The sequence below is a fragment of the Pholcus phalangioides genome, unplaced genomic scaffold (genome assembly GCF_987345545.1).
Source record: "Pholcus phalangioides strain wild (caught in Gottingen) unplaced genomic scaffold, Ppha-v1.0 ptg000016l_1, whole genome shotgun sequence".
Classification (NCBI taxonomy): Eukaryota; Metazoa; Arthropoda; class Arachnida; order Araneae; family Pholcidae; genus Pholcus; species Pholcus phalangioides.
The window spans coordinates 13457143-13483984 of NW_028301609.1; the positions used below are offsets into that span (position 1 = coordinate 13457143).

The window sequence follows — 26842 nt, forward strand, 5'->3', positions numbered from 1 at the left end:
ATAATATTTGCAGCACAAGCTGGACATATGACGTCACTAACAACCATAGGTGTATGCAGAATTTTTTCCCATGTGGGGGGGGGGGTGGGTATGTTTTTTCCTGCAAAACAACACTGTAATCTGGGCCCAAGGGTGGGAGGTTAGAACCCCCAAACCCCCCTCTCCCACCAATGCTAACCACAGAGAACAACTACGATGACAAAACAGAATAAAAATGTTTAACTCCAGCTGATGAACTCAATGCTTGCCTCAAATCATCAACACCCTGGCACAAAGTTAAAAAATTATCATTATCCACCAACATGCGAGTTCAACTGCAAAATGACAGCACTGCTATCATTTTCATATCAGTTGATGAAACTTGGCAATGGGGGAATTCCCATAGATCCAAGCACTGGCTGATTCCGTTCCCAAATGGATTTTGCCAATTGTTAAAGTCAATTGAAGAATTTGCAGACAAAGTCTTCCCAAACATTCAGCAAAATCACAGAAACCATGAATGGCTTTGTGAGAGCGATTCTGGCACAGAAAAATGACAGTGTGAACAAGATCAACGAAAAAATCCTAAAAATTATTCAGGGAGACTCCACATCTTACAAATCGGTAGACAGCGCAGACAGTTCTGTATCCGGCAGAAAGTCTGAACTCTTTGGATATTCCGGGTATGCCACCACACAACTTGACCCTCAAAGTCGGAGCACCTATATAATTCTTTTGAGAAATTTGGAGACACCGACACTCTGCAATGGCAGCAGACTCTGCGTGAAGAAATTGCATGATTACATCATTGAAGCAACGATTCTAACTGGATGTGCCAAAGGAGAAGACTTCTTCATTCCACGTATCCCAATTATCACTGACGAAATGCAATTCACTTTCAAGCTATTACAGTTCCTGATTCATTTAGCTTTTGCCATGGCAATTAACAAAGCACAAGGAAAGTCTATAGCAGTGGCAGGTAGCAACCTAGTTGAGACCTGTATTTCTCACGGACAGCTTTTCGTTGCATGTTGGTAGTTTCCACCTACACATCAGATGGAAAAACAAGAAACATTGTGTATCCACAAGCGACTGCCTGAAGTTTTTAATTAAAATATTTTAAAATAAAAGTAATTTTTTCTTACTTGATGCAGAATTTTTTTGATTAAGAAATAATTAAGCTATACATATATAAATTTTTTACGGGGCGGGCAACGTCGCCGGGTATCAGCTAGTTTGTTATAAATTGCCTGTAGTTCTACAAACCATCGCATTGAAAACTATGTATTCTATTTCTGAATTCAAATATTGCACTTTGTAGAGATAATTTTTTTTATCTTGCGACACTATATCCGTGCCAGACAAATCCTAGGTCACCACGGCGATTAAAAAATGGTATTGGCACGTAGAAGTTCATTTGTGTAGCTACTGAATGGCAGGCTGAGAACAGCCCAAAACGCTTGGAATTTATAGCAGCATATCTGCCAACATGAAAGATACATACTCCCTCCGGTAATATAAGCTTGAACCTGAAGAGAGTTTGACATCAATGGTCTCCGCCTTGTGGCAGTGCTGAGAACAGTGTTGCCAACACATCAATCGTCTGGAGATCACGTGACTTGGTAAAAACACAATCTCCCATTATTTTCTTATGGCATAAAACGAGTTTAAAACAAATGAAAGATAATTTCAGCATCGATGAAATAATTTCAAAATTAATGAAATGAGTTCCAGTTTCAAAATTAATGAAAGCGATAATTCCAGATTGATGAAAATAATTCCAAAATCAATCTAATTTCAGCATTAATGAAAGTAGTAATAAAGGAAATGATTCCAGTATTAATGAAATAATCTTTTTTAATATTTAAAGATTGAACTGTACATTTTAATGGGGAAATTGACCGGCACGAACTGAACTGTGTTATTCAATTAGTCTCACGATTTCCTTGCATTCAATGCCGCAGTGACTGGATGAGGTTTGATCATTTCAATGACCAAAACTCCAGAAGCAAAAAAAGGAAGATTAAAATCCATGTTCCAAATTTTGAATCGAAGCATTTAGTTTATTTTTAATTGCCAGGCCAAGGCCTGATATCGTACTATGACATGCGTCAAACCAAGCTGAAAGCGATTTGCACTTCATTTTTAGTATTATTTTTCCTGTAGGTCGTGTATATGTGACCGGGCCTTTTCCACTAGCAAAAGTAATCATTCCGCGGCACATTCCCAGATAACTTGAGTTGCCCACGTCACATTTACAGATCACTCAAGTGAACAGCGCCTTTGCAGTGCACTTGAGCGATTTGCAAATGGCACATTTCCAGATCACTGAAGGGTCAGACCTGCAGTGCAGTTTCAGATAACCTGAGTGACCCATGGCACAGTTCGAGCACTTAAGTGATCTGTCAATGGCACGGCCAGTGTTCAAGGGTCGTCTCTCGTTCCCTTCACAGAATTTTTTCCTGACATTTGCATCTTTCCTGATTCCCCAGGAACCCTGGGAGAAAAATCAGTTTTGTTTACCGAACAATATGATTCATTTTTACAAAATTACGTTTTGAGGTCATGTGCCACATCAAATGACAGCTACATTTGGCCAAAGGGGCATTGAGCACTTATAGTAAATCAACCGTATGAACATGTTTGCACCTGTTCATAGTCAGCGTTACAGGTATGCAGTATTTTTACCTCACATATTTTTTGGCAAATTTTGCATTTTTACTCATTGAAACAGCCCTTTATTTCCCGTCACTGGCAATGTTTCAGCAATTTTAACGATAGGTGGCAACTTTATTTGCCTTTGAAAATTTCTTTGGAAAATTTACTTGCCTCCAAAAGTTTATTTTTTTAATTTGAATTGTGGAAACCACTTTCATTTGGTAATGCTTCTTTTGGCTGTAAATGGCAGCATCTAGCAATGTTCTGTATGGATCCCAATTTCATGGACATATGGTCAGGCTACACATTCTTTGTGTTACGAGTGCATTAATACTTTTCTACCAAAACCTCTCGCAGGCCAGAGAGAGAGAGATTGTACGTGCATTTCTCAAACACCCTATATAACAGTTTCCCAAAGTGGGCAATATCACTCCCTCGTGGGTGATGGAATGGCCCAGGGAAGGGGGAGAAATAGAAGCTGCGAGTATAACAGGATCCTATGGGTTCACTTGAGTCGGGGGCGATGAGAGAAAACCATTTTTGAAGAAAAGGGAGATGGAACAAAAAAGTTTGGGAAAGTATGCTGTACGGGATAGAAACTATTACGCAACGAAATAAAAATGAGAGAATAGCCACCTTCCTTATTTTAAAAAAAATCACTTTATGTATATATTAAATAACCCAATTACATAAACGACACTTGCTAAACTGAAGAAATTTACAGCAAGACCACATAAAATTTCATCGAGAAAAATCGAACTTACTGACAAAAACAGGTGGATACTATAAAGGATGATTAAATAGGATTACTGAACTAATTCCATACATTTGTTTTTCTTTTTGTAATGCTACATGAATTTATCACAAGCATGTAGATAAGCAATGAAGTTATCGAATCGAAATCTCACACACACACACACATAAAATACCTCTTAAAAACAAATCGAAGCAGCATTTACGAAAATCGATTACAAAAATGTCTTCATTTAAGAAAAGTGGACGACGATAACAAGTCGATCATTTCGGTATAAACAGAATTCTCGCCTCCAGATCTTTCTTAGTGGTGCTTTTCTGCGTCCATCTTCCTACAGTTTTTAAAGAAAGGGAAAAAGAAATAATTAACAAGGTGTTGGAACATTGATTTTTTCTTTAATAACAGTAGAAGTTATCTGGGCGCTGCCAAAATCATCTATAGCAGAATTATATAGCGTGAAGCTCGTGACGTCACTGAAGGTCATCTTACCTATAGCCATTGGATATACCACCAAAAAAAGGTAAAGATGGCGCATGTGGTTGGCCTGCTTTATGCAATGGCTATAAGTGAGATGACCTTTTTCAGTGATGTCACGAGCTTCACGCGGAGGCATTCTGCTAATAGATGGTGTTGGCGCTGCCCCTCCCAAACTGAGATCTTAATTCCTCTGGGTTCCAGAACACGGGCTTCATTGTGAAATGTAGCATAACACCCTCTGTGGAAATTCTATAATCTAATTATTCTACAGGGCGAATACGATTAAAGTTCCCGTACTCTGTGTGCAAGTAGTTTTTCCTAAAAAAACTACCCATCCGAATAGACAAATTTTTAGGATATCTTAATGAGACCAAGGGAGAGATTTAAGAAATAAAGAATAATTCATTTTTTGGTCACCAGGTGAAAAATCCAGCTTTTTTTTTATTGCATTTTCCCATGGTTAGGGTGACCAGATGAGCTGCCTGCAAAACCAGGACAAATCCCAGAAATCATAGTTAAAAACCAAACATTTTCAAAACTCTCATGTGGTGGGCACTACAGTGTAAAGAATAACAAACTAATAACGTATTACGAAAATATCACGCTACTTCTACACAGCAGTGCTGTCTTAAGGCACGGCCCAGGGACCTCACAGAAATGAGATCTGTTTGAAGTTTTCAAGAATACACCTGATAGGGCGTCAGAAATATCACTTGGCCCAGGAGCCCCATGATGCTCTTAAGACGGCCCTGCTACACAGATGTGAAGAAACAAGTAAAACATCAGAATATGGGAGCGATGGATGCCAGATGTCTTATATATACATGATTGAAGGGCGAGATACGTTACATTATATACTCATAAATTACTGGGATAGGGGTAACTTAAGTACTCTTAGTCTCACATAATGTTTATGCTTCTACAGACAGTCGACCCTCAGTTTGCAAACTTACTAATTCATTCCAGAAGTCTGTTAGTAAACCAAATTTTTCAGAAACCAAAATAGTTCCCTCCCACAGGAATCAATGTAAAATTGATTAATGCGTTCAAGGGCTCAAAATATTTTCAGTGTGAACTTTCACAGCAGTGCTTTGCGCTCGAGAGCATAACGTAAAATTGATTGAAATCAGACTAATACTGAAAACACTTTCCCTAGAAGAGACAATTTCATATCGGAACAAAGGCTGGGCTATGTCTGGTTTCTTTAATGTCATCTACAATCTCAGTGTCAAACCCCTCAAAATTTCTGCTTGCAATCTGGCCGCAATTCCTTCAAAACTCAATTCATTTTTCATTTCATTTATTTCTAAACGAGGCTACAATTAAAAAAAATAAATAGAAATAGAAGGTTTGTATTCTATTCCCCAAACCATCACAATATTTCAACGTGCAAACAAAGCTTCAATGGTTCAGCGTCCTTTTTGGTTACATGAAAATTGGCATGGCAAATATATATGAGTAGCATAATATCTAACGTAGCTAAAAGTTAAAAATGAAACAAATATTTAAAATAATTCTATTTCATTGCCAAAGCAAAACCGGGGCAACCAGGCATCCCAGACAGGGCAAAAAAATAGTGAAAAACCAGTGACATTTGGCCACCCTGTTTCGATGAAATACGTCCACCAGAACGGGTGCTACACAGGTCGGAGTAGTGCCGGTATACTAAAACTGCTCAAACCAATGTAGTGCCTGTTCTGGAACAGGATTCTATTTAAACTTGGTACATATGCTATATGATTCCATGAGAAAAAGGAAAATCCAATAATAAGTGCCACTTTTTCACCTGGTGGTCGAAAATTAAACTTTTTAAACTTCATAAATCTCTTTCTCTCATTGTGTCCAAACTGGTGCCTAAATGTGCGGTGTCAATTTTGTCTTTATCTTGTGAATGATGAATCATTTCCTCTTGATTTGCAGTAATAGTGACAATTTACTTTACACACGTGATGGATCCCATTTTGTGGAAGGCAAAACACGCTTTATCCAAATCACTATCAAAATTTGAGAACACTAAGAATTTTTCAGGAGTCTGGGAGATGAATGGGAGACTTGGCAGCTATGAAATGTCTATATTCAATCCAAAAACACAAAAATTAAGATGCATCGTGCTAATCTTAAAATTTCTACAGAGATGTGATTCCGATTGAATGATTATGCATTCATGCTGCTGTCTGTTGGCTCCAAGTGGAATTAATATAAATTTTTATGAAAATTTTAAGGTTTGATCGATAATATTGTTCAGATACCAAAAAAATGAAAATATAATTAGCAGGACCTTCAAAAGGGACAAACCAAATGGAACTAATTGGAAGGGAAAAAAAGAAATATACTCACAAATTTTCTATGAAATCTTTGGCATTTTCTACGATCCATGGATGCTGCAGCATCTGATCCAAAGACATTCGTTCGGCAGGAATTTTTCTTAATAGCTATTGGGGGAAAAAATCATTATCAAGAAGCTGCCGAAATCATACGTGCCATGTACACAATATAAATGACTACCTACTGCAACGCACACACACTTTGTAAACACTCCACTGAACAAATTGGCACAGTTATGGGTGTTTAAGAAGTGCTGCCATCTTTTTTACATACAGAATAGCAGTTGGAATTTCCATGGCACATAAGCATTATGGTCAAGGTCTGTCTGTTCCCTGCAGAGACTTTTTAGAATGGTAGATTGTCTCGCATTTGCTCCGAAAACAGACTAACAAAACAACCTGTAACCCTGGTTACAGCAGATATCGGTTACAGGTGGTACATACTCATTTTCATAAAACATTTTCCCTGACTTTTCCAGGTTTTCCAGTCAAATTTTTAAAAGATTCCATTTATTGCTCACTTTTAATAAATAATTTGAAAATCTTAATTCATTATAATTACTATCATAATCACACATTATTAATTATTACATTAATTATAATCATACATTATTAATTAGGAGATGGGAAGGATAGTGATTTGGCCAAATAACTGAACGAATGCTCGGCTAATGTTTCGGCCAAATATCAATTTTCTTAAAATTCATCACAATCCATATATACAAAAGTGATTTTTTGTCTGTGTGTCTATATGTTTTCTATACAAATCTATAATTTTAGATCGATTGTCACCAAATGTTGCATATACACCAAAAATGGGACCCGGCTTGAACAAAAGGCTACTTTAAAAGTTTGTGAGACTCTGGCAAAAAACTGTCAGGTATAAACGGTTTCTGGGCCTCAACAATCACTTTTGGAATGTTCATTTTAGTTATCGTGGTTCCCTATCAATGCATTTCAGATGTGTATATGCCTTTATAATGGTTTGTCACTTTTCCAGAAATTGAATAAAACCTGGGCAGTGCCAGGTATTATAGCTAGTTATAAATAAAATTTATGCTTTTAATTGAAAACAAAATTATTGGTAATTGAAAGATTTTTTTTTTTGCCATGACCCTGGCAATCAAATTTAACAATGATAATTGTTTTTATAATTGTATTTGTATTGTATACAGTACTGTATTTTAATACAGTAAAACCTCTGTTTTGCAGTCACCGGCGGGACAAAAAAAAAAATCACCCATAAAAAAGGGGTGGCCATTAATCAGGGGTTCGAAATGCATGCTGTTATTATACAAGGGAAAATTATTATTTGGCTGTAAAAGAGGGGTTTCCGTTAAGAGAGGGTTTTACTGTATTACTTACGGAATAAATGCTTTTTTAGTTTTACATCTAATTAACAAAATGCCAACCATATTAATTCATAATAAAATTTAAGACTTTTTCCCTCAAGATGTTCTTTGGCCCTTTCAGTAGCTCAATAAGTATCTTTTCTAGGTACATCTTCAGTTTGTAAACATGTAATTCATGCTCACTTTCACCTTATTGCAATAGGATCCTATTTTCAGTTTCGTGTTTTCCTTATCCTAAAAATTCACCCTGACATAACCTCTTTCACAGAAATGGATTATGCACCACACAATAAAATACAATCCATAAATTTTTGAATTTATGTGAAAAATTACAATTAATATAATTTTTTAAAATTATTTAGTTGTGCTTGGATTGACCCAGATATTCGGTCTAACTGAATATTTCGTAAAAGGGTAGAATACCTAAGCATTATTTGGCAGCGCCAAATATTCGTCCCATCTCTATTATTAATTATTATTTATACATGCACTTACACTTTTAAATACATTACCTGATGGAAAAATGGTACACAATCAAGGAATGTAAGATTTAAATTTTTTGCCGATCATTTTCCCTTCTGCTCTAAACTAGACCATTGAATTTCCGTCAAACTGCATATTTTCATAAAGTCTTTACAAGTTCCCAAAAAGTCACTTGTAAAATTGTCAAAAAAAAAAAAATTCAGTCACGTTTTCTTGACAATAGGAAGGAGAAAACCCGCCAAAAAAATGTAGCTTTAATTTAGCGCCAGACAACTATGAATGTAGGCTTATATTTTTTCAGCAGCTATCTTGTTCATTAATTTAGCATATTGTTTTTAGCATGTGTTTTACAGATTGAATTTACATAAATCATTAACCTTGTGATCCTTCAGACTTTACAAAGTGTCCTTGCTCCTTTTCTCTCAGATAATAGATATTTATGAATTCTTATAACATTTTAAATACAACAGTTTATCCTTTAGCTAATATACTGTATTTCCCCAAGACAGAACATTTTGCATCGTTCTGCAATGAGCCCACTATTGCATTACAACTCAGAATTGCCACCAAATGGAAATGTTCTGCTTGAAAAATTCCCATAATAGTGTTTTCTACACTATTATTAAAATTCAGATTGTTCTGCAATGCAGTAGAATCGATTGTTCTTCGATGCAAGTTGCAGGTTTCGGCATATTCTGTTTTGGGTCTGTATTCATAAAGTCAATGATACTTAAATGGCTTTTTTCTTTAATATTCAGTAATCTGTGCCTAACAATTTCCTTGTTTTGAATTTACATTTCCAAAGTAATTTTTGCTTTTTCTTGCAAGATTTTTATTTGATCAAGTGCCTCTTTTTTTCTGTTGAGTGCAACTGCTTTTTTCCTTCTTGCATCCCTTGTTTTCTTACCCTGAGGGCTCGGTGATAACAATTATGTGATGATTTCACACTCTTTACCATCTCAGGGGTGATTTTTACACTGATAGTGATAGCTCACTAAACAATTTTACTGCATCATATGTTGTGCGGAGAGCTACAAGTGATGATTCATTAAGATTTTCCACAAGTTTATCCTTGTTGATGGAAAATCTGGATTTAGGAGATGCATTTCCATGTGACAATGTAAGGACTACTTTTATGACTTGCAAGATCTCTTTAAATCTCTCATCATCTTTGTCTAAAAGATTCGAAAAAAAAAACAAAAAAAAAAACATAATTTTCTCTCTTTAGCTGAAAATTTAACAAAAATGTTTTTCCATTCCTTTTTTACAACCACCTCTACAAATTGCTTTTTTGCGCGATCTGCTAATACTACTGACAGTATGTTATTTTCAATTAATTCTTATTTTGGGATTAAGCGACATTGTTTCCCTAGTATATTTTCAAGGTGAAGTTGCAAAAAGATCATCTACCCCCCCCCCTTTAACACAATACAGAACTGGAATGCAACAATTTAGGATCTAAACAAGACATTGATCGTATAACACAAAAATTGATTAGACTCTTTTGAATAATCTTGTTTGTCATGCTAACTAAAATTTGTTACAATCAGTGAAAAATTTATTTTTTCACAATCAAATGCATACCCTCCTTTTTATCAAAAAACTTCTATATCAACGCCAAAAATTGATTAGACTCTTTTGAATAATCTTGTTTGTCATGCTAACTAAAATTTGTTACAATCAGTGAAAAATTTATTTTTTCACAATCAAATGCATACCCTCCTTTTTATCAAAAAACTTCTATATCAACGCCAAAAAACAATGCCTATATCAATTTCAGTACATGCGTCATCCACTGTTGCTAACTGTAGTCAACTTACGAAATTATCGCAGTTGAGCTTTGTACCAATGGCTTCTACGATGTTTCCAAAAAAATTAGAAATAGTTACAATAAGGTCGCAGCAATATACTTTTCCACACTGACTTACGAAATCCTTGTTCCTCCTCTGCAGTATCTAGTTTTTTTTTTTGCAATATTTTAGGGATTATAATATCTTTGCTGTTTTAGAATTCTCTTCTGAGGGAAATTATTTTCCCCTTTACATTTTTGATTGATCTTTTTTTCGTTCAGATAAAAATCGTGATAGTTTTTCAGGTTGTCTGAAATTTCCAGTTTTTAGAACAAAAATAGGTTATTTTCTCCAATTCTTTTTTGGTAAAATTCCCCCCCCCCCTGACTTTTCCAGATGTTCCCTGACCCATACAAACCCTGAATCAGAAAAGATAAACTGTCTGCAATTGTTACCTGTTTTATGCGACGCCAATTGTGAAGTAGAATGACAGAAAGTAACACCCATTGGCTGTGAAACTTTAATAACTCATAGTTTATAAAGGAAATCTGCATCTACAATTTCAGTGATATGATCATTTTTTTTGGGATGCTTCGTTTTTGTTGTGAATATATATAAAGAGTTCCTCCGCCTTTTTTCCAAATACTTTGCCTTTCCTCCCATTTTTACTGAAGTGGATGACAATGGTAATTATTTCAAGCTGATTTCAGGCATGCATAAAATTGCATTGCAATCTTGAAGCATAACAAAATTTCTTACCTTGTTTTTATGAAAAATAAAACTGAAAACACAACCAAGCACTTAAAATATAAACAGATTTTCCTACTCACCCTTGAGATAAAATCTCTGGCCCCAGTAGAGACATGAGGGGGAAATCTGAGATCTACCTTAGCGATGCGAGAGTAAGTATCATTGACGTTAGCAGATTCAAAGGGTGGATTCCCAACTAGGAACTCGTAACACAATATACCAAGGCACCACAAGTCTACTTTTTCGTCATAAGTCTTATGCTCAATCATCTCCGGTGGCAAATAGTCTAAAGTACCACACATTGTTGTTCTTCTGGATGAAGGAGCGTGGACAGACCATCCGAAATCCGCGATCTTCAGTTCCCCATTCAGTCCAAGCAATAGATTCTCCGGCTTGATGTCACGATGTATGACTTTCTTCAAGTGACAGTATTTCAGGGCATTGCACAGCTGAACCATGTACTGTGACGAGTAGTAGAAAAGAAAAAATTAATATAAAAAAGATAATGCATAATACCTTAAAAAGCATTTAAAGAGTTTAGCGAGATTGTTAAGGTTTTAGAAAAGTAAGGCTGGTCATCCACTGGAAGCGAAAACATGCGGCAAGCTATGTAAGTGATAGCCGCAGACATCGAGTCAGACGATAAAGGGCACCTGATGTCATGCACTGAAAGCAACTTCTACAGATTATTCAGTTCACAACTGCACTCAATGCAGATGAGTATGTTTGTTAAATAATTTTAAGAAAATACTGAAAACTAAAATTTGAGAAAATAAATTTATTGATAAAAGTCCATACTTAATGAGACATCCAATGCAAATTCAGACAAAGTGTTCTTGTTGTAAACGAATGAGTAATTATATTCAATCAATTACCACCTCACAACCCATGAACAACAATTATCAAATTTACAGCTTCCATGTTCATTCGGGAAAGGAGGGGGAGAGAGACTGAGACAAGGACAAAAAAACAGAGTAAATGGCGTGAAAAAAATTGACTGCTGCACGGATATGACAAGAGCAGTGTGATCGATCCCGCAGTAATTGGAAATTTATCTCGTCTGCTGTTGTAGCCAGAAATAACTAGCTGAAGATCGCTGCTGATGGATGAAGTTCTCATACTTTCTGTGCAATGAGATCAGTCTTGCAAATGCATACAATTGCACGCTACTTTTTTTTTATCACTTCAAGTTCCTGCCAGTGGACGACTAGCCTAAACGCTAGTATAATACCTGGAGGGGGGGGGGCGTTTGTCAAGCCAAAATTTGGGTCAGTTTTCTGGACTCTACAAAATTCCAGATTTGAAAAATTGCCACTTCACAAAATAGAAATTAATGAAACCATAAATTTGGCATTTCATTTATTTTGTGATAGAGATAAACTAGATTATTTCGCATCCTCCAAAATGAGTTATTTTCATAAAATTGATCATTTTCACAAAAACAGGATCCGACAAAAGTCTGGACAGACACCTGACTACTATTAAGTCGCACAAATCTTTGTCATGACTGAATACAGACCATTATTTAATAGAGAATTTTAGAATCAACACTTTGCAAATCTTTTGCCAATTCTTACAAGTTAAAAATTATGATTTTGAACCTGCAGATGTTGATTCTTAAAATTTTCGCGAACTCAATAAGCTAATACAGTCTATACTTGTTGTGTTATAGCAATCATTTCATCCAAAAAAAAACCTGTACGATATGCTACAAATGTTTCATACACCAGCTGTTTTCTACAGTTGTATATGGATCGTAGACTGCATTAGTAAGCTAACTGATGTTGATTCACCAGATATAGATAGCTAGTCAGTCAAAGGAGCAATTACCATGGCCGCTGTCTTGTCATCAAAGTACTTGTGCTTCTGCAGAGTCTTGTACAGCTCACCTCTCGGGGCAAATTCTAGGATCAAATAAACTTTGCATTCGTCGTAAAAATATCCGTACAATCTCAGAATATTTGGATGTCTGCGAGAAGAAACAAAAAATCATTCACTCGATCAAATTCAATGTTTTTACAGATTTCTTCACGCAGAGATGGTGTTTCACAAACTAGGAATTCTAATAATTTTGATGGAATGCACACACATGATATTCATCATAGTGATAACAGAGAATCCTAAACAAGAACGCGTAGCAGAAAACATTTATCACACATATCCCAATATTTGTCTATATTCAAAGAAGAATGTTCATCTGCTTACCTCAGGTGAGACTGTATTTCTATCTCTCTCCTCAGCTGATGCTCAACACCATGTTTCTGTAGTTGGGACTTGAACAAAACCTAATAAGCAAAATATATCGCCATTGTAAACATTTATGTAAATCGATATGTTATACATATAACACAACGTTTCTCAAACTTTTTAAACCCAAAGACCACACCAGTAAACTTTCGGAAACATATCTAAGGACTACTATGAATAGTGTGAATTTATGACCTGTATTTTACGGGACACTCATGTATTTCTGGTTGTACTGACTCTTTTTGCACAATTGTTTCGTTCATTCGACAGAGCTCATTTTAATCTGTTATCTTCATTAAAATTAAGAATCCTGATAATTTCCATAACTTTATAAATTATGTTATGCAGAATATGCTGAAATCTGATGTGCATCGCAGAACAATCTGGGGGAATTTTAAGAAAAGTGTAGAATACACTTTTATGGGAATTTTTACACAGAAACATTTCTAGTCAGCAGAGGGCTGGTTGCAGAACAGTGCAAAATATTCTGCTTTAGGGGTTATGATAATCCTATCTTAGTCTATAAATGTTTTTTGGGGAACTGCATTTCACTACTGAAATTTCCAGTACCTTCTCTTACCTCCAGTTACCTGCCATGGGTGACTTTTCAACAATAACTGGTGATTTTGCCAGCTTATAGCAATGTATTTCGAGATCCCAATATTCCGCATTTTCTTTTATGAAATGTGATAGCCAGATTTTTACGTTTTTTCTCTCATTAAATTATTTTTTTTTTACAGCGGCTTGCAACAATCCTTAACTTCAGCGGTAATTGGCAAAATTCCATTATTAAATGTTTTGGCAACAATTTACGATATCCTGTGCATATGATTGCAATTCTCAGTATTTTTCTTGATGAAATATTGTTACCCAAAGTACAAGAGTCTAATTTTTTTTACTTTTCTCAACCCAACAAGATATACTGACATTAGTTTTACAAATGATAATTTTTCATTCAATTAGAGCAAAATTATCAAGTCCACTTGCGAACCACGGGTTCAGAAACGCTGGTATAGTTACAATCTATATATAGAACTGGTAGCACTGCCATTCCATTTATTTGAAAAAAAATTCTTAACAAAATAAATACTTTTAAAAAAAGGGGGAAGGGTGGGCAGTCCCCATTCCAAATGAATGAAATGAAAAATTGCAAATAGTTTACATGCACTTAACCCCCCCCCCCCCAGCACATACCGGGGAAATTTGTATCTTCTCACACCAGGGAATTCATGATTCAAAGATAATTTCCCAATGCACCAACTTGAACTCTCCCTATATCTGGACTACTTTACCACACACTAACTCCAGTCATATATCAACAGATGACAATGTCCAACTAGTGGAGTTAGATGCTGCCTTCATTTCCCACCTATCGGTAATTGCCCCAGGCTCGATAGGTAAAGAACTTTTTCTGCTGTTCTCTTGGCTGGATTTGAACCCATGGACCTTCACGGCAACCTTCACAGTGGAAGACGAGCATCTTACCACAACGGCAATATCAGGACTGGATGAATCTCAGGTGCCAAGTCAGCATGGCAACTGAATTCATTCACCATTCGACTGGAACTCTATATGCCCTTAAAAAAGTCAAAAGAACCATTACTTTCGGGCCGTTCAAGTATTACGTAAGCAAAGTTTTAGCTATTTTTACCCCCCCCCCCCCACTATAAACAAAATTTTGTCATCAGCTCTGCCCCTCTGAATCCAACTCATATTTTCATAAAGGGTGGTTGATGACGTAAGCATTATCCAACCTCCCCCCCGTCATCAAAAGTCAGCAAATCGGACCCCCCCCCCACCATCGATGATGACATAATACTTGAACTGCCTCTTTGGAACTTTTTCTTTGGGTAAAATTTTTTTTCTGGCACTTAGATTTTTTTTGCAATTTGTCCAGCCCTGCTCTATCGCCTACAAATACTAATTTGGAAAACTTACCTTAAGAGCCACTATGAATTTGGTGGACTTCTCACGAGCTAGGTACACGTTTCCAAACTTTCCCCGTCCTAGTGGCCGACCGATGTCAAAGTTTTGGATCGTCCACCTCTTTCTGCAAGAAAAAGAAAGCAGAAATATTTGTTTTGTCACACAAAGACGATCAAACCCATCCGTGATAAATAGCACCATGGTCATTGAAATATCAATGACTTCAGACATCAACCATGACTTCGGAAAGTTGTGTATTCAACTCGATATTTCACTGTATAGCACAGTGTTCCAAATTTATCTTTACAACTTTGAAATTTAATAACTCATTTATTATACAAGATATTTACGTTCGGTTTGGTGCAAATGATTCATAAACTTAAGGTTTTTTTTCTGTTGTGAAGAGGATCGTTGAAATATGTGCATTCACACCAGCGCAGAGTTTATGTTGCCAACAATATTGATATAAAAGGGGTTGTTAAGGTATTGTCTGCAGATTTTTAACCATTTTTGCATGCCCTTCTTGTCAGCAAAACTCTGACCGCAAAATTTCATGACGTCCCCCCCCCCCCCTCTTAACATCAGAAACATGTGCATGAGCCCCCATGCCCTCCCCCAGACAAACAAAAATTTATTTTTGATGAAAAGTATGGAAAGTTAAGCACAGTTTTGTACAGTAATATCCACATGTTCTACCACAAAACCCCACCCCAATACAGTTAACGCTCATTTTTACGAACCCATAGGCCTATAGACTTGATAATTAGTTCGCAAATGGGAGGAAACAATGGGAAAAAACACAGGAAATAAAAAGAGTTAGTTTTTAACATTTATTAATGAGTGCCCAAAAAACTTATTTTCTTGTCTCCTTCATCACAAAAGCTTGGTAAATATAAAATTCTCTGGAACTGATGTAGGACAAAATTTCATTTTGAAGGTGGAATGCCACTGAAATCACTTGCCGCAGAAACAATCTGTTGCTAATCTTTGATTATAGAACTCTGTGCAATTTTTGGAATCCCGTACTTTTTGGTAATTCCAGTCATTGTAACAGTTCGTCAACACACATATTTTAATTTCTTTCAATATATTTCTTTTTTTTCACCTAAAGCCAAGCATAATCTTTTCCCATTTTGTTGATATTGCAAAAAGGTAAGTAGACAAACATGGGACAAAATTTCTAATCCTAGATCGTATTTCTCCCGAGGAGTGGAATTTTCCTTACGTCAATGCAAGTGTTTCTCGGCTACGCCGCTGCACCAGTGTGGCAAGGGAAATTCTTCCTAGAATGCTCAAAAGCAGAATGTTTTACAAAAATAAATGTAAAAGGGATTTTCGAAAACATTGTAAAACAGGTTTTTGAAAATATTGTAGGGATCTTTTCATTAAAAAAAATAGAATTATAGGGATTTTCCTCCTTTACAAAAACATGACATCACGCAAGCCATCGCCGATTAGCACCAAGTTACCAACCAGTAAAATTACCTGTCACTATTACTCTGAAATTGAATCTCCCCAATAAAGAAACTGCCACCTGGCTTGAAACAAGATATACAGACAACAGAGCATTGGTCAGGGCCCACAACTAGGGTCGTCTAGTGTCATGGTAACTAGATTAGAAAAAGGGGGTGCCAAATTCACCCTTCAGTGGCTCCTTCAACATTGCACAGTGCAAAAATGTGTACTTGCCCCCACTGACAAAATGCCTAGTACCAGCCCTACATATGGTCAAAGCAGATACAAGTTATATCACTGATTTTGGATGTCAAAAGGCCGAATTAATGCTAGCTGTTTGGAAAATTTTGCCTTCCTCTCCCTTGAAACTAATCTTGTTTTTTTTTGGAATTTAAGGCATTGGCGACAATTTACATTACGCTCACGATGCCATTTCGGGGACTAAAAATGAAAGCAATGGCCTTTTCCAAGTAAATTCTTTGGGGATATTTCTTTCCCAAAAGTAATGACTTTTTAATTACAGGAGAAATTCAAGAATTTTTTGAGAATCTGGGAACTAGAGTAGAAATTTTGGGAGACTTGACAGCTATGCAGTTCGGAAGAAGGAATTGTATTGTAAATAGAAAATGTCTTTACAAACATGATGTCAATGGAAACGATTTGGAAGTATGATGAAGAAAAAAAATTATATATGTATGTTTTACACAGGTTTCTTCTCTTTGACATCTCTTTTGACAGATTCGCTCGAAGTCTGTGGTACATTAGAGCCGACTTGTTTATCTTGCAAAATGTGGTCGGAGACTAAAGCCTGAAAAGCGAGAAATAAATAAAATTAAATATATGTAGCGCGCTCCAACTCAATAAATACAAAAAAGGTTGGAGGGGGGAACCACCGCCCCCGAGACAACAATCATAGCATAATAGGGGAAAAGAAAATCCATCAAAAAAAATAATTTTTTGGATGGCATGGGATTTAGAGACCCTTCAGAAAACCACCAAATGTGGCCCCCTTACTTACGTTTGTTGAATCTCTCTGTGCTTGCCTGCTCCCACTGGATTTTACTGTCTTGTTTGCCTACTAGGACTTTAAACCTGCTTAGTGAAATATTAATGATGGCATCGTAATAATGATAATGGCGTGACAGCAAGATAGTTTTTCTTGTGTAATCCAAATGCGGTTCAGGTGCATCAAGTTAGCAAAAATAACAGTTCGCAAACTATTTATTGATTGACGAATATTCCTATACATTTGCATTAAGGTAAGCCGCTGATGACAAAGTAAAATAAAAATCACATCTATAGTTACATAGCTGTAACAATTTTACGATGTTCCCTCTTGTGTCACCTTTGCATATTCACATACAGCTATGTTAGTGATAGGAAGAAACATCTTCGCATCATTACATTGTTGAATTTTGTGTCATTTCACTTCAATCGCTAGGTGGCGATGTATATTCTGCTTTGTCATATTTCAGCAGACAATCCCCCCCCCCCACATTTTTCGGTGTGCACCTGCTTCGGTTTTGCCGAGGCCTCATAACGGCTTCAAATCTGACAAAATTTATTTCCCCAGTGAATTTGATTTCGCATTTTCGTGATTTTTAAATTTGGCAGTACCAGTGTACCATCCGTTCAATTTTATGGATTCATACATGGATTATTACACGTAAGGGTGTTATCCAATATCTTAAGGATTATTCTGATTTATAACGTGGATCATTACTGTGCCGCGGAGGGAAGGCAAGAGAAAAAAATAAAAACATGTGAGCAGTAAAAAAACTTTATTTCCCTACGTTATGCCTCAACTTGCACCCCGAGGTATTAGCATCCATAAGGGTAATTAAACTCGGTACAGGTGCTGTATACTCCAGATCGCCAAGGGCGCTATACGTCGCCAACGCCGGAGCTCTCAGTTCTGCCGATTGGCATTCTCACTTATTTTGCCGAGTTGTCATTCTTTCTAGAAGCTTCCATTACCCATCCATTATAGATGGCGCTTAAAGCGCGGGCGATTCAAACGTATAACGGTGTTTTTTCTCTTTCTGCAGTAGCGTCGTTGTCTTGGATTATTCCCAATTACCTTTCGCTAGTTGTTGTTTTTAGCGTCTTTTCAAACGTTTCAACAGCCATTTAGTTTTTTTCGTTCCGAGCATTAGGATTACACGAACCAGATTACATTTTCGTCAACCGGTAAGGCTGTATCCTTTTTATTTATTTCTCTTAGTAATATTCGTTATTTATTTAAAAGAATCTGGATACCCGGGAAAAGTCCGGGTTTTAATTTTTTTATACATAGAATATACTTATTTATACAACATGCAGGACCGTTGTTTATTTAAATATACTATTATATTTTATGTTTCATGATATTTTTCATATTTGAATAGGTTTTTATTATTGTTTTCCATGCTGGCGGTTTTTTTCTTCGGCATCCGAAACATGTCTAACGGCCTTGGCGACTTTTGATCGGGTCGTCGGACATGTTTGGCACCGGAAAAAAAAAGTCGCCAGAAATCGCCAATCTCTGGATTATACAGCACCTGTTCCAAAGACATTTGCAACGGTTAAATGCATACAATGCTCGACAACAACTCGAACATAAAATTTCTCGCCATGCTTAACAGAAGTCATGTGGTATTGTAAGTCCAGAATATCAAGATTTACTACAGAAGTCATCTTATATCATCATAAATGGCCTTTTTTCATCTACAACAAAGTAAAATATATACACAAAAGATGCCAAAAAAAAAAATCAACGCACGTTTTGCGTAGAATTCGAGCCTCCGTGTGACTTTCCTTTGTTCTCCTTATTTTCCATCTTAAGTCCTAAAAAAAACGAAAAAGTAATATTGCCATATAGTTTGTTGAATTAATCGAGGTTTAACAATGAAATATTTATGAATTTGAAATGGATTTATTCTTCAAACACTCGTGAAGGTAATTGCTATAGGAGAGAACAATTGAGTGCACTAGTAATCGTTCAATGCCAGGTTATATACAGCTCTTGGAACATTCCAGAAACAAGTATGTAAATTAGTGTATCAAACATATTTCTGGTCTGAGAGAACATTCTAGAAATATAGATGAGGTACAGCACACACACATGTATATGGGAAAACCCTATAACCCCCCCCCCCCCCCAAGGTAAAGTTATATATTTTTTCTCCCTCTCGATATGGTAGCAGTATAATCAGCTCTTAAAAAGAAAAAGTTTCATGTTATAGAATGACCAACCAACAACTTACAACATGAATTTCACTTACCTTAATTAAGGATTATTCGCAATCACTCATCAGGACTGACACGTAACCAGCAGATTTATTAACTCTAAAAAAAATAAGTCGCTCTTCTATAATTCCATATAATGCAAAGAATCCAATTCCCATTGGCCGTAACGAATAGGGTAAGATGAATGTTATTTCCAATGTATGGATATACTCATAATTTCTGTCTTTATTCACTCTTTTTTACTGAACTAATAGTGTAGGATGATAATTATAATATAAATTATCATTTTCATCACAGCTAGAATCTCTAATAATTTGATTTTTTTTCCAACCGAAATGAATTAAATACTTTGTTACTACTCATTTTCCCCAGGCTTTGGGATTTTTTTAATAACGCTGTGTGAGGGATAACGGACAACTTGACTCAAGTTGAGGCACCCGAGTTAGATTTGAGTATCCTTGTGTGAGGCCATAAGTGGCCCAGGACACGTTTTCAGACCATAATGAAGTGGCCACTCTCCAAGAGGTTGAGCACCCCTTCCTATAGCTAGTTACATTAGCTGGTAAGCAAGCACTTTCAGCTAGGTACGGGGGCATTGCCGTCTTAATGCATGGGTCCACCCGGGGGGCCTCAGAAAGACTAAATTTTTTGAGAATATTTAAGGTGGGGCCCCCATGATGCTCTTAAGACAGTCTTGTACGGGGGTTTCCCACAGTGTCTCAGTAATCTCATAATAAAAATGAAATATTAAGAATAAAGACTAAACAGATCATTTATCACTTCGTTAATCCAGGGGGAGGGGATCTTCAACGCATGGGTCCGCGAACTGCTTGGTAACACGCGTGTGGTTTTGATTAGTAGTAGCCCGCTGGCTTCATTAAAATGCGGCCCGCACTGTCTCAACGAGACTGAAAGCGCCCGAGTGGATCAATCAACACAGCTACCACTATTTACTAAAACTAAAAATGCATCGTCACAAGATATATTAGTAAAAAAAACAATTTGAATTATAACATTATACGAGAGAGAATTGAAAAACGTCACGAATTCAAACAGCAAAAACAAAAAGAATGCAAATAAATGAATGCTAAAACTTTGTAAAAATTGTAAATTTGGTACAATGCAGTAGAAAAGTTTGAATGACGATTGTGAAAACGTTGAGAAAGAGATTCTCCATTGACCCACCTTGTTGTTCTTGCGAGGAAAGAAATGAAACCTGACAAACTCCTAAAACAACAACTGTTCAAGTAAATAAATGGCTGAGCGATTGTGTTCTAACACCAATTAAATTGCTCTAACACTAAAAAGCCATCGCCGTTTCTTTCAACACGTTCAATATACAAAAGCTTCTCCCGATCAACACCACGAAAAAAACTCCGATTATTTTAAAATCGCCTCACACCGGACAACGAACTTGTTTCCGATCTGTGATTGGTCGAATACCTTTCTTTTCTGGAACATTCTGGTTGTGTCGGTTTTTCCGCCTCTCGAGTAGAAAATTTTGTTGTCTTTTGTTTGTTTCCTCCCCCCCCCCCCTCTTTTTGTTTTCGGGGGGAGGGTGTGAATGGGATTATTTCATAAATTATAATTGGGAAAAACAAAACTTTTCTCAACCTTTTATGGAAAAAATTATTCAATTCCAGTTATTTCAACGTAGTGTTCCAGACTCTGCCACGAAGCTGGGCTGGAAGAGATCTCGGCAACGGGATAAGTCCAATGGCAAAGTTCTGCCGTTCATTCATTCAGTTATTTTAACGTCCTTCATCGTCAAAACGCGTATGCGCGTGGACTCTTTTCTGGCGACCGGTGGTTGGCACCATCATATTTCCTGGCGACGTAGATATATTTATTTATATCTATCTATATATATAATTATATGTATATACAGGGCCGCAACTGGAGGGGACAGGTGAATCTCTGGTGTCCCGGGTGCCGAAGGCGCCAATATGCCGGCTTGCCCCGGATGACAAAGTATCTATTTGCGGCTCTGTATGTGTGTGTGTGTGTGTGTGTATATATATATACACACACACACACACACGGTTGAAATTTATCGAGAGAAAAGAACATCATGCATACAAGGTTTGAGGAAGAAATCGTATGCAAATCTACGTCACAGTGAATAAAAAGCGCGGACGCTAGAACTGTTAAGTTATTCCAGCGTGCAACCATTCTAAAAGTTGTAACGTACGGGATGATTGGCGCACTTCAGAAATATTGAAAAAGCAGACATGCATTTCATTTACGGAGCTGCAAAAGGAAGTACCGCAGAGGCAGCACGAATGTACAGTGAGCGTTTTCCCCACTGCGAAAACATATACGTTGAAACTCCTGCTTTGGAGTGGTCACAAATCAATGATTGCTTGACATGATACGGCAACCGACTTTCAAGAAGGGCCAAAAGCTGTAATATAAATTCGATGGAAATATCCCCAGTAGCACAACGATATAGTACAATATCTGGACCATATCGAAATGTCAGAGGAATATCAGATGTCATAACTATGATATAGAACGATCCCGTCTTATATGGTGCAAATTATTTATTATGTTAATTGATCAAGTCTTTAATTTTTCAGCCGAATATGTATTTGATTCCATGTGAATAATCTCTACTTTGAAGGACAACAACTTGGGACAATAAATTATTTTAATATAGTTTGAAAAACATAGATCTATATCAGATTCTCGATATAGACCTGATATAGATCTATCAAAGACGACATAGCTCTATATCCTGAGCATGACATACATCTATATCGTGAACCTGACAAAGATATATATCAGATACACAATATGCTGATATATCACCATATTGTGTGCCTTTAAATAAAAATATTGCCTTGAAATAAAAATTTGGAGAAAATTTAAAGTCGAGTGTACAATTTTTTGTTTGAATTGAAATTAAAAACGTTTGAATTTTTCATATGAAATTTTGATTTTAATAGGATTAATTATGTTGATATATCAAAATCATTTCGTCAGTTATGATTGAATCCTTACTGTGTATGTTTTACATCGTAGATGTTGGTATTTTAGAAGGAGCGAGAACTTATCCACTCTAACTTTAATTGCCACTTTATAATTGCACATATTTTTTAATTAAAAAAAATTGCTTTTGTTTTTGTTGTATGTGTGTTTTTCTTAAAATTATTTATTTTTTTCCTTTGATGTTTTCATTTTTGCCATACTTTGAGAATTTTAACTCTTTTGTGATGCATATTTTTTATTCTGTATTTTTTGTTTTATTAGCATATAAATTAATAATTTTAAATAAATGATATACTACACAATACATTAATTTATTTCTTGTGTTTTTTGTATTATATATAATTTCCTCAATTATAATATAATTTTTCTATTATCTGCCTCAAAATGATAAATATGTCTCACAATTTCTATTTTGTAATTTTTGTGCAGACATGAAAATGAATAAATTTGATTGAAAATATAAGTAAAAAAAATATCACTTGTGATTTAATGTTATAAGACGAAACTGTAACCAGTGCTGTAGTGGTGGGTTGGTAAGATACAGAGTTAGAGATGGGAAGAGTTCAGGGTACACGGGTTCAAACCCACCCACCCCAAATAATTACACTTTTTCTTCCGAAAGGGCGCCATCTATCGTCCAAAATGTGAAGTATTTGAATATATCACATTCACGATATAGATCTATTTATCTCCGACTATGCCTTTTTTTAGCTAGAACGATATCGTGGCCCGATATAGATCTATATTGGAAACTGAAATTTTACGATATAGATCTATATCTTTGTGCTACTTGGGATGATCCTATAGTGAAATATTCGATTTTAATTTTTGTTATTAGTGTTCCATAAGTTGTAAGCATAGGCGTACGCACAATTTTCTCGAGTGGGGGGGGGGGGGTTTCAGTTTTTTTTTCTTCTGAGGTGGTGGGGGGGGGTGTTACGTTTTGTCCTGCAAAATAATACTATAATCTTGACTCGGTGGGGCGGGGGTAGAACGCCAACCCACCCCTTTGCGTACGCTTGTAAGAATTTTAATCATTCATGAAGAGTCATTTTGAAGGGAAAACATCTCTTTGTTCTTCTCCTGTCCTCGATGTGAATCTGAAACAAAATCTATCGAATTTTCCTGTTTATAATCCGCAGTTGTAAACTTCGCTAGTTTGACAAAATAACTCTCTCAAGGGGGGGTGTTTAACACGGTTTTGTGGAGAAAATGCCAATTTTTGTGCTGGCATCTATCTCATCCATAAATATTTTTAAAAAAAATATGTTTTTGTAAATAAATTTTTGTAACGAGATTATAATTAATCAAACCTCTCTCTCAAAAAAAGAAAGCTATAGATATGACGCAGTGGTTTACTCACACTAAAGCCACTTCAAAGTTAAAACGCTTTTCACGCAAGTTTGATCCACACTAAGAACTTCATTTCCGATGTTTTTACTTCAACGCAATTTTTTTTAACGTATAATCCAGGGAATAGGATCAGGGAATAGGATATAAACGCAGCAGAATAGGGTAGGTTAACTGAGATTTCCATGGAAATAAAGTAGTACCTCACATATCCAAAACAAAAAGGGAGGGGCGGCGGCAAATCTATTTCAAATAAGAGAAATTTCGGTTATGTATCTCTTCGTATACCTGAAATTAAGTTTTTTGAAGCTGATGAAATATGGAATAAAGCATATCGGGAGGGCACCAATCGTCTTCGTTACGTTTGAAAAATTTCGCAACATTTCATTAACATATGACATGAATGTCGCTCTCCACTTGTTAATACAAGATATACAGAAGACTGGATGTTGTGAAGATATTTATTATTTGAGATGTTAATTTTTTAAGGAAGGAAAAAACTCATCTCTGCCTCTACCGGGAGTCGAACCCGGGTCCCTCGATTGCCAGACGAGTGCTCTGACCACTAAGCTACAGAGGAGATAGATTTTTTTCCTTCGCTAGAGCGTAATATGTGCCGAACGTATATTCACTATAGTTGCTGGTTTGGCACACTGGACCAGAGGGGGAGGGGATCATTCTTTTTCTTCCTTTGTCCACTTGTTCTACATTTCGGATGAGAATGGTGAATGCCAAAATTCACTTTTTACTAAAATGCTTTTTTCTCAAACTAAGTTTTTTGTTAGATAAGGGAAATTTTTTCTGAATGTAATTCATGGGCAAGCACAGAGTAGTAATTTTTTTCTCCAGTTTCCTTATTAATATTATTTATTGTTGACAAAGTTTGGCACTTGGGGCAGTTGCACCCCCAGTTCTGGCCCTGATTCCATCAAACATTTTTTCAAACAATTTTGTTGTTCTTTTTTGACAGTTTTGTGAATTATGTGAATACTTAAACGAGAAGTAAGTGATACTGTTATTAGTTGTCATGATTAAAAACCGTGGGTATTTGTGGAATACTTACATAGAAGTAGAATATGCATGGTGTGTGTGGTCCAAGTTGATAAGATGCACAGAGATGTGGTGTGTTCAATAGCCTCTATTGTCTTGGAAAAATTGCAAAAACTGCACATTGCTATTAAAGAAAGTATGCACAACCAACATTTGGTGTTTGAACCTCTTGATGAGAAATAAAAAAGCCATTCGGAATTAGCTGTGAACTGTATAAGTAATGGTGTAATTAGTCATATTGTGCAGAAAATTAAGGGGGGGGGGGGTGGAGAAAAAAAAGAAAATTATAATTTTTTTTATTATCCTGAAGCTATGTGTATTGGATGACCAAAGAAAAAGAACAAGAAACAGACATTTTCATCGATGCATAGCTCATTTTAAAATTTCAAAGTGAGTTTTTTCTTAGCAAGCTTGACAAAATTAACATTTTTATTAAAACGATGAAATAGCTGAATATTATGAAAAAATAATATGTAAGCTCCATAAAATATGGATCATATGGTCACACTATGCGTAACTCACGAATGCATATATATATATATATTTTTACTTTTATCTACTACAAGTGAAGATTCTTGTTCTGCAGAGTGAATGTAGACTTTTGGGACATCCTGCATATTGAAGAAATGTTCAAAATTAGTTAAAGATCCCACAGAATAGCCTTGTAACCATAAAGAGTTCTGCGCAACCTTTCACATTGGAAAACCCTGACTTAGAGGGTGGGTCGCAATGAATTTCTTAAAGAGAAATTTTGAGTTCTTAGCCTTCAAATATCAGTAAAACGATAAAATCTTCAAACATTACACTTCACTCATAGTTCGAAAAGTAGATGGTAGCACTATGACAAACATTACACTGAAACAAGCTTCATGTTAGGTTCACAAAACAGACTCGCACATTCCAACATGTACCAATTCGTTAGAAGTTCCGACCAGGAATATGGATGAGGTACATGTGTGGCTTAATAGCCTTCAAATAACATTGAAATTAACAGAAATTGATTATAATAAACATACAGTAAAGCCTTGATAAGTCGTCACCTCAAGTTATCGAAAGATTGTGACGGCTTAAGCGGAGTGCCATCAGTTTAAATGTGCATTACTGTAAAACTTTATAAAAATTTAAATATTCAGTTAAACCTCCATTTTAGGGAATAAAATAAGGGACACACACAACTCTATTTTAAGTCCTCTATTCCATGATCTGCCACCTTCAAATATGAATTAATTTACCTTTAAATAAGGAGACACTTCCATGGGTGTCAATTATTCAGAGGTTACACTGCATAGCATTGTATTAAAGAATACCTTGGAGTTTATTACAGTAATAATTTTTTTTTTTTTTCAGATCACACACAAGAAAAAAAAACTTTCACCTTTTCGAATTCTACTTTTCTTGTATGGTTAAATAAGGGTGCATTTATGGTTTTTTCCAGTGATTTTCTAATTTAGACTGAACAGAGCAGCTATTAAAACAAATCACTTTTTTCTGTAACACATTTAGTGCTTTGAATTCTTCATTGGTTGTTCCTTGAACAGATCTAAGGTAATCTTGAACAGTCTCTAAAGCTTCAAGAACTTTTGTTTTTTTAGGTGGCAAGCGAATTTACTCTATGTCACTTTCGTCACTTGAACTGTTGTGTTGTTTTTCCTCTGACAGTTCGGCACGTAACGCTTTCATGGTCGCTTCTGAACATATTGCAAGTTTGTTATCTTATCAATGATATCGGGAATATTTGAGTTTTGAAGATTTATGTCATCCAATACATTGGGAACAGTATCAGAGAGAGGGGGGGGGGGGGTTCTTCATTTTCAACCACACTTTGCTGACCATTACTCACAAACCCTGAGTGTTTAAACACATTTTTCACTGTTTTCTGTAATATTTAATTTCAACTTTTGTGGGTATACTTAATTGCATCTAAAACGGACACTTCAAACTTTTCATTTTCTTCCATAGTTTTCAGTAAATCTTTAATAAGCAATTTTTTATAACCTCTTTTGAATTCTTGAATTATTCCCTGATCGA

General features: G+C 36.0%; 1 protein-coding gene and 1 non-coding gene across 2 annotated transcripts; both read right to left on the minus strand.

The window, feature by feature from the left end:
* Positions 1 to 3278: 3278 nt before the first annotated feature.
* On the minus strand, positions 3279 to 20896 carry LOC149075103 (aurora kinase C-like). Its single transcript, XM_089245661.1, has 9 exons — positions 20609 to 20896; positions 18957 to 19021; positions 16900 to 17003; positions 14753 to 14864; positions 12773 to 12852; positions 12398 to 12536; positions 10648 to 11028; positions 6206 to 6300; positions 3279 to 3722 (listed from the first exon to the last, which is right to left on the minus strand). Exons 2-9 carry the CDS (start codon positions 19011 to 19013, stop codon positions 3695 to 3697), a joined length of 996 nt encoding a protein of 331 aa, XP_089101787.1. The 5' UTR covers positions 19014 to 19021; positions 20609 to 20896; the 3' UTR covers positions 3279 to 3694.
* Positions 20897 to 24272: 3376 nt separating this feature from the next.
* TRNAA-GGC (transfer RNA alanine (anticodon GGC)) lies at positions 24273 to 24344 on the minus strand. The gene has a single exon. It is a non-coding gene; the product is annotated as a tRNA-Ala (tRNA).
* Positions 24345 to 26842: the final 2498 nt, after the last annotated feature.

What these genes read in the sequence shown, in the direction of transcription:
- LOC149075103 (XM_089245661.1), bottom strand. Translation starts at nt 19,013, where the DNA reads ATGGAAAATAAGGAGAACAAAGGAAAGTCACACGGAGGCTCGAATTCT. An exon ending in GTCAAAGAGAAGAAACCTGT is followed by an intron (nt 14,865 to 16,899) that starts GTAAAACATACA and finishes TTTTTCTTGCAG; the next exon opens with AAAGAGGTGGACGATCCAAA. An exon ending in GAAATACAGTCTCACCTGAG is followed by an intron (nt 12,537 to 12,772) that starts GTAAGCAGATGA and finishes TTCTTCTCGCAG; the next exon opens with ACATCCAAATATTCTGAGAT.